This window comes from Geospiza fortis, unplaced genomic scaffold, assembly GCF_000277835.1.
Source record: "Geospiza fortis unplaced genomic scaffold, GeoFor_1.0 scaffold95, whole genome shotgun sequence".
NCBI classification, from domain to species: Eukaryota; Metazoa; Chordata; class Aves; order Passeriformes; family Thraupidae; genus Geospiza; species Geospiza fortis.
This window is the reverse complement of record NW_005054333.1, coordinates 5473318-5481853: the sequence shown is the minus strand read 5'-3', so window position 1 is coordinate 5481853 and position 8536 is coordinate 5473318. Positions and strand designations below refer to the sequence as shown.

Sequence of the window (8536 nt, the reverse complement as noted above, 5' to 3'; positions counted from 1 at the left end):
CATGCTGAGCTCTGCCTTCCTGCTGCAGACCAGCCCAGAGGAAGGAGAGGAAACAGCAGCATCAGGGATGACTGATGACAGGGGAAAGCATTTGCTGTCCTCAGTAAGAGGATCAAGTGCCAATAAGCAGACTCCAGAGGATATGAAGATAGATTTACTCCTCTCCTCTCCCACAGGGACTTCTCATGGTGGCTCAAGGCCCCTCTTTGGCTGAGCTGTGATGACAGGGCACAGCTGAGGCCCCATTAACATCATTCCTAGTTTTGAAACATTGGTACCAGCAAGTCCCACTGACCAGAGACAGATGAGCAGCTCTGAAAGGGGTCAGGCTCCTGAGCCTTTGTGTGAGCCTGCATCCATCTCACAAATGCAGTGAGGGTCTGTGGAACTGGAGGACTGGAAGTAAAATATTCCACTTTGGAACAATAAGTATGTGTGGTAGGCATAAAGGCACAGAGCCCAGACTTCATTAAGGTAGTTTTTATATTTTGAAAAGCAATATTAAAAAACACTGGAAAATGCAAGATAAACATAACAGTTGCTTCTACAAGTTTTAACCTTGTATTGCTTGGCCATTTTGACATATAAATTATTGCTTACTAGCGCTCATAAATACACGACACAATAATATGTACAGAGGCAAACAAGCATGAAATATGCAAAGGAAAACATTGGCAACATTGATTCTGGTAAATCAGATTATTTCATACATACCAGGTCTCATGATGGTGGATAACTACTAGCTGTAGTCCCTGAGAAGTTAGGTAAATACCTTGATTTGGGGGTTTCTATTTTATTACTTTTAATGCAAGCTGACACCTTTATGGCACTCAAGAGGGAACAGGCAGGTGTTCTTACCTCAGCTCATTGACTTCATCCCAGTCTTTAACAGTGTATAAGATGGCAATAAATAGGCTATGCAAATAAATATTACTCTGCTAAAATGTTTAGTATTTACATCTTTCTTTGTAATTTTTACAGCAGAACAGGTCTTATTTCTGATAACACCCTTTCTTTTGCCACTGCTATGCAAATGAAATTTATTGCTATTCAAGATGATGTTGGAATCAAAAAGCTGTGTTAGAGAAACATCTAAATTTGTTGCCACAAAATCCCATATCAAAGAGGTACAAAGTGACACAGCTCTTTCCTTTGTTCTATCTAATTAATCCTCTTAGGTACTAAAAATAAAGCGTGTGCAGAGTATTTAACCCCAGATGTGATTGCGATAAATGGAATTTACAAGATTTATAGATTTTATACCACATAATCTAATTGCACTATTGAAGGATGTTAAAAAATCACACAATATCACCAGTGCTGGACCCTGGGAGAGGCTCTATAGTGCTGCCCTTCCCTAATACAGGGTTTACTTCTAGTTCTCCTCCTAATTTCCACATGTTCAAACTGCTTGCCAGTCTGCAGCAAAGCTCTGCAATACTTTACCGGTGGAATGAAGATATAGAAGGGCCTTTTTTTAATTAGACATATTAGCTACAGGTTCGGGCTATTTACTTTTCCTTTATAGGAAGAGTTCTAAGGCCCAATTCTCAACACTTAATTGATGCAGCCATGTTGGATCCTCACACCTGAAACTTAAATCTGAGTTATACAGGCCACTACAAAAAGTAGTGGTAAAAAAATTGAAGAAAAGCTGTGACAAGTTGTGACAAGTTGTCTAATCAGTCACAGCAGAGATAACAAGGTTAATGCTGGCTGTGTGCTTTCAGACTGATTTTATGCCAGCTGCAAATGGTAGACAACACCTGATTTGGTGTGAAATTACAGAGGTGCAGAAAGCCAACACCTCAGCTGGCTCAAAGCCTATTGGGATGAGTTAACCCATCCCCTTACTTCATTTTGAGTTGGCAGAGTAAGGAGAGTTCCAGGTAAGTCTATCAGGCTTTACAATCAAACCCTCAGCACAGAGTCATCTTTTTTCTTCTTTTTTCCTTTTTTCTTTCCTTCTTTCATTTTCTTGTCTTTTATTCTTCTCCAACATAGCTGCTGCTTCATCCACAGTAGCCACCAAAACTATCACAGAGCCAAATGCAGTGAACTGAGAAACAGCCCCACCTTCTCACCCTGAATACCTCTGAATGCTCCCTCTCCCACAGATTTCCAGAACAACTTTGTGGACTAGAGTGTTACACCACACAAGCTGAAGCATGCAGGTTGGTCTACATACAGGTTCCTAAAAATAATGCCACAGTAAAAAAAAAATTCACAAGAGGGAGCTCAAAACCCAGGAAAGCATCCAGGTAATGCAGCTATGTTGGGAATTCTAAGTGCTGTAGCCCTAGGAAGAACTGCAGAAACACAAGCAGCAAATTGCATCTGGTTTTTGTTCTTACACTGCAAAAATGAGCCCACCACAGCTAGTATCTTAATTTGAACAGTTTTGGTCTGTTTGCACAAAAAAGTTATTTACAATATGTGCAGTCACATCTACAGAAGAACATAGGAAATTTTTACTCCATGGCCAGCAAGAGTTTATTTTTTTCTTTTTACTGGGTAAAAAGAAATTTCTTTTTTCTTAAAAAAAAATCATATAGTATTTGATAATAACAAAGTACAAGCAAATACATTTCTGAAACATCTGTTTCCTTTACAATAGATCTATACAATATTTCACAGATGGGAAAACTGAATGCATTCTACAGATTCCCCCACAGACTACGTGTTAAAGCTGCTTTTTTTTTAAATCCCTTTAAACCAGAGATAACACAATTATGAAGAGCATGCTACTTCAGTATTCCCACATTTTAGTAAAGGAGCATTTTCTTGGAAGTCTTCCTCATGTGGAAAACATACAACAGAGATGGGCAAGCAATGCAATGTATCCTCCCTGCTCTGTAAAGAGACCGTCACCGTCACTGTGAGTCAGTGCACAAAGATGCCAAGGAGCACCCTCCGCACATTCCTGTGGCATTCACTGGATCATCTCAGGGCAACTCCTTAGCACTGGAAACCAGGTGATGATGGTGCTTGAGATGTAGGTCAGCTGTAGACATTACTTTAGAAATGCTGCTTTAGCACAGGCCCAGACACAGTACTTTTAACTACACGAGAATTGTCATGGGGAGGGCTGTGAAAGGGACAAAAGCAGTAAAGGCACTCTGATGCTGAGAGCCTGGTGTGTATGCAGGTAATTACACTGGTACCCTGTAAGGGGCACCTTTCTGCTCTTTAAAAACTAGAAGCATGTGCAAGTTAGGTGAAATTTTACTTCCTGAAATGGTATTTCCAATGGGGAGAATTAGAAATGTAGATGGATCTAAGCATTTGCCTGTGAATAGATACCAAAAAAGCTGTAATCCAAGCAGAAAACGAAGTTCCTGCTATAATAATTTATAATGCATTAGCTGCAGGAGCCAGTGCTAAATCTGAGATAACTGAAAAGGAAGAAAATAACATGTTTTCAGTATACAAACAATTGTATCCATAAATTGCAAGAGAAGTGGATTGGCTCCTACAGTGTGTTTTATAAAGCATATTCGTAGAGGAGCCATAGAGTGAACTGTTTACTGCTGACCTCCACATCACAATGCACTCTCGAGTTTCATCTGGTTGCACTGCCTTGTTATATTCCTGTTCCAGGTTGTTCACACATCTCAAATACTATGCTCCAGTGGACTCATGGGAGCTGCACAGATTGCACATTATTTTTGGCAACAGTACTTTGGCAGCCTTGAATTAGTGAGGTACATACTGTGGTGAACTGGGAATCAACCCCCTTGCGGCATGTTGCTCGCTGAAATGTTTTGCTGCTGTGACACGATGATTCCTTTCTTTCTAATACTGGCAGAATCTGCATTGAAAGCTACACAGGACCAAACAATATTTTCACAGAAACCAAGCTCCTGAGCTCAAAGGACACTGCTCTGCTGCCTCAGGTCCCAGGGAGCAGTGGGAATGGCACCAAGCTTGCCCTGCAATCCTGCGAGCAGCCCCTTTGCTGGCTCTTGCCTGATTTTCCTGCGCATGTTGTGTGAGATACTGATAAAACTCAGTAAACCGTTCTCATATAGGGAAGCAACATGCTTGGCATAAACATTCACTTAATTCAAAGTGCTGCAGTTACAAGGTTACATGAAGCTGTGCACGCTCACGCTCGCGGCTCTATCCTGTGAGAGAGCTCAAACAGAACTTGCTGGTTGTCGATGACATGCAGGTGGTGGACGTATGGCTTCAGCTCGTGATGCTCTTTTGAAGGAACTTCATTGCCTGCAAGACAGGAGAAAGGGGATGGATCAAAAAGCTGTGCCTTGTCTGCTGCTTCTCTGTCCTCTGTCACAAAGTCACTGCTGTGCCACTTGCCGGGTGCTAGACAGCCAGTAACCCAAAGGACTTGCTGCTCAAGTGCAATGAATGAGGTAACAGCTAGATAGAGAACAGGAGAGAAGAAAAAAAAATAGGCAATTCTGGGCAGCCAGCATGCATAAAGGAGGGGGACATGAGGACGGCAAGAAGCTGACTCTTCCCAAGAGGAAGATTTAGTTCTGCTGGCAGTACAGGCAGTCCATCCCCTGTAAGGGTGGTTCAAGGTTTCCTTTGTGCTGCTCTGGCAGCACAATGGGACCTTGAGCAGGGGTGGGCAACCCAGCCAGCAACTCTTCAAAAATTTTAACACAGTCCACAAGACAGCAGGCCCTGGATGATTTTCTTCAGAGCCAGTGAAAGGTGACAGCGCAGCAGATGGATATGAAACCTCTTCAAAGCTGCTCTGACAGACCCCTGTGTTTTGATCTGTTAGGCTTTTGATCTCTGATCTAGTAACAGAGACAAAAGTCATGCTGCCATTTCATGGGAGTTTATGCAGCAAGAGGAATTAGCTGTGTAACAGACAGTCTGAAGGGTGGCCTGAATAGCAGTTGTTCTCTGGTACAGGCTTTATGCTCAAAATGGGCTTGAGGGACCTCCCTGCCTGTGAAACCATCCAGCATGGCTGGGACTAGCAGAGACAGAAAAAAGAAAGCCAAGACCAAGATCCTTCAAGACAGGCAGAGAAGCAACACTAATGACTTCTGGCAGACGAGCAAAGTTGGAAAGCTCCATTCATGTCCATGTCCTCAATATAACCATAAATTGAAAAAAAACCCTTCAAAATTCCGTGAACCAATCAGCTTAACTCATACACTTCTTCCCTCTCCTTTGTTTCATTATCATCCTTTTCTCCACACTCTCCAGCTGTATGAGCAAGTTTCCAGGAATCACCAATCCCACTTGTTTCTGAAGACCTCTCTGCGGTGCTGTGTGGGTAACATGGGATGTGAATGCAGCCAGTTCTGCCTGTGGCTGCTGATGGGGCTCCTGGGCAGCTGCTCTAAAGAGCTCTTGCAGAGCAGCCATCTCACTTGAGCAGTGCTGGAGAGAACAGGATAATGTGATAAATTTCTGTCAGGATATAGAGCTGACCTTTCTGTTCTGAGGGAACAGGATCCCAGCAGCTGTGCTGAACATAGTAAAAAACATTTGTATTTCTCATTAACACCTCAAATAACAAAAGCTTGAATTATGTTGTTTTCTCAGGCTGTTCTTCCTCACTTTGGAAATGCTATTATTTGTTTTCAGGATTTAGGATATAAATGTTATTTGCTTTAAACAGGCATTTCAGTTTTACTTGGAGCCTAACCAGTTTCTAATCCAGAAACACTTTGGCCTGCAAGCTTAATATACATGATACAGTTCATAAACAATAATAATATTCCTTGCTTAGTTTTGTTTGAATTTCTTCCTAGAGCGAGATGCCTGCTGCTCTTAGGCCAATCTGGGAATTGATGCAGTAGAAAGATTCACATTCCAGAGAGCAAAATAAGCCCACTAGAAAAGGAAACTGTCCATAAAGTCTCAATAAATATTCAGTGAATTCATTTCATGCCTAAACGAATTTTAGGGAAAAAAAAGTGCCTACAGGGATGTCTGTATGAGCTGCTTTTTAAATGCCAGCTTCACAATAAATCAAGTGTGGGCTAAAATAAAATAACAATTTCCTACTTCAAACTACCAGATTATATGATAAATCTCAGGTATTAACCTTGGATTTATGCTGCAAGACTTACAAAATCACTTGGAAAAATAAAAAAGGCAAAAATGAGATGAAAGATGTGCAGGGAAAGTGCAAAAAACCCTCACATCACTGAAAAGAAACAATGTTACTTTTCATAATGCCAAATAGGAGACGTTTTAATTTACAGAGGCATGGTTTGGATTAATCAATATTTCCTTCTGTATCTGAAATAAAAGAAGGCACATCTTGCTCCTTCCCCCTCCCTTCCTCTCTTATATACATTTACATACATTTATATATATATATATATATATGTTTTATAAATATTTTTAGAAAAATTACTCAAGAACCATAATACTGAGCAGTCATTGTTTAAAGGCAATACTGTATATACATGTGGTAATTCTATAGAGCAAATGTTTAACAAAACTCTTAAAAGTACCTATTTTTCTTCAAGGTATCTGTATTTATAATTAAAATTATGATTATTATTCTTTTTGTTGGAGTCAATGCTGACAGCTGCTGAAAAGTCAGTGGAAAGAAGTTATTATTCAACTCTATTTTCCCCAAGGCTGCATCACAGTTCTGAACTTCTCTTTGAAAAAGAGGTTTTAGTGGCCTCAATAAACGACATGTTTAGTGAGTTTGGCTTAAAAACTAACTGCTTCCTAAAGTAGTTCTTCTGTCCCCTTCCTGTATTTAACATCTCTGCAGAGAACAAGAACACTGAGAAGGAGAAAAGCAAGGTTTCTCCTCTGTTAGCAGCAGAACAAAGAGAGCTGAAGTTTTCTGGCATGGTCCCTCAGGGTTGGATTCTCTAGTGGCTAATAAGGCGGAAACAACAACAAAAATATTTTTAAAAAAGCAAACAAAAAAAGTCCTCTGTGCAGCTGAGGCACTCGCGGTCCTTGCCTCCAGCATTGATCCTCCAGTGTCTAAAGCAGGCACAGCTATATTTGCAGCTTCTCCTAGAAGAGGAAACAACCCCCTCATTTCTTCCTACTCAACCACTTTCAAGAAACCCACAGGATCTTCACACCTTCAAGACTTCTACAGTTTTGTGAAACGTCCTTAAGAAGCCCAGATAAACAAACAATTGCTCTTGGTGAAGAGCTGAGTGAGAAGCTGTGGGGATGAGTACCATCCTCTAGCTGCTGGAAGCCAAGGCAGCTGTGAATTCCTTACCAAAACACTCAGACTGGCAGGAGACTCCTTGATAGCTGGGAAAGGCAGAAACACCAGCATATACCAGGGGCCTCCATTACTGAGTGCAGCTGGCACAGATCTTACACAGATCTGTATAAGAGATTTGAAGAGATGGCAATTTTTGCAGGAAAGTAATTTACTAAAATTTGGAAACTGTTCCTAGAAACATTTTGTAAACTAAAGCAAAAACTGTGGGTTTTGCTGTGTTGATCTTCCAAAAATGATGCCTTCTCTTGCCTATTGGTTAAATAGGTTTTTACCACACTCTGTAGCAAGCCTGAGCAACTGGAAAGAAAACATGGGGAAAAAAAAAAACAAACCAAAAACTCAACAAACCCTCAAGGATGTACAAAGTCAAAAGAAATAGGAAATTTTGTCTACTCACCAAATTGGTTATTTCTGCAATGTCTCAATGACCGAACAGTATCTGCAATCATGTGCTGCAAAGACAAAATAATAAACATGAGTGCAAAGACCTGGGACAGATTCTGCCATCAGAAAAGCTTGAAAAATCTCATTGTCCTACACTGAACAGCAAAAAGCAACTGTGGTAATGTAGAAAATGAAGACAGCAGAAGAATATTTGCTCTTTATCTTAGTGATACCATTTGATGAAACAGGGTTAGTCAGGATGTCTTATTGATACCACACAGATTAAATGAGAACAACTCCTTAGGAACCCATGGAGAGTGGTAATGAAAAATAACCAAACAATTGCTCATTTTCTTACAGCAACTTTTATTAAACTGAAAACCTACAGCAAGGAAGGCCTGTGGACTGGGTGAGTGCTTTGGTGTTCAACCCCAGCTTTAGTGCATTATCTAAGATATTGTGTAGTCTGCATCCTCTCCTTCTGTCTCCACATCTGTATAATTGGACTGTAAGCCTCTTTGTGGCACAGACTGCACCCCTTAGTGTACCCTTGTGTAATGCCACCACACTCAGGCACCACTCTCAGCCAGGCAGTTCTCTCAGCCTAACCAGCACAAAATAAAAGAGCCCACAGCCCAAAGGCTGCAGAGCAAACACCCTGACAGCTCCACGCGTAGGTACCAAGTAAAACTGTCCTGTAGGTATCCTATTTTAACAAAAGCTGGTGCTTACAGAGATATTGGATGTTCACTTACATTAAATGGAGGAAACAAAAGGTTTAAATTTGGTTTCTCATTCAGGCTCTGGTCATCAATTTATACAAAAATTGGGATTATTCACTACAAATCAGTAGTGGGAGATTATTCTCACTAGATACTACCCAAAAAGTTCTTAAGCCACTGCTTTTAAAAATTTTTACTGTTTCTGAGGCAATTCCTCACCAAATTT

The 8536-nt window shown here is 40.8% G+C and overlaps 1 protein-coding gene across 1 annotated transcript in view; it reads right to left on the bottom strand.

The window, feature by feature from the left end:
• Nucleotides 1–465: 465 nt before the first annotated feature.
• RAPGEF5 (Rap guanine nucleotide exchange factor 5) overlaps nucleotides 466–8536 on the bottom strand; it is a 155605-nt gene continuing 147534 nt past the window's right edge. Inside the window, exons 25-26 of the mRNA XM_031057634.1 lie at nucleotides 7602–7656; nucleotides 466–4227 (exon numbers count right to left, since the gene is read on the bottom strand). Coding sequence (XP_030913494.1) covers nucleotides 4109–4227; nucleotides 7602–7656 — 174 coding nt within the window. The 3' untranslated portion in view covers nucleotides 466–4108. The remainder of the gene's footprint in view (nucleotides 4228–7601; nucleotides 7657–8536) is intronic.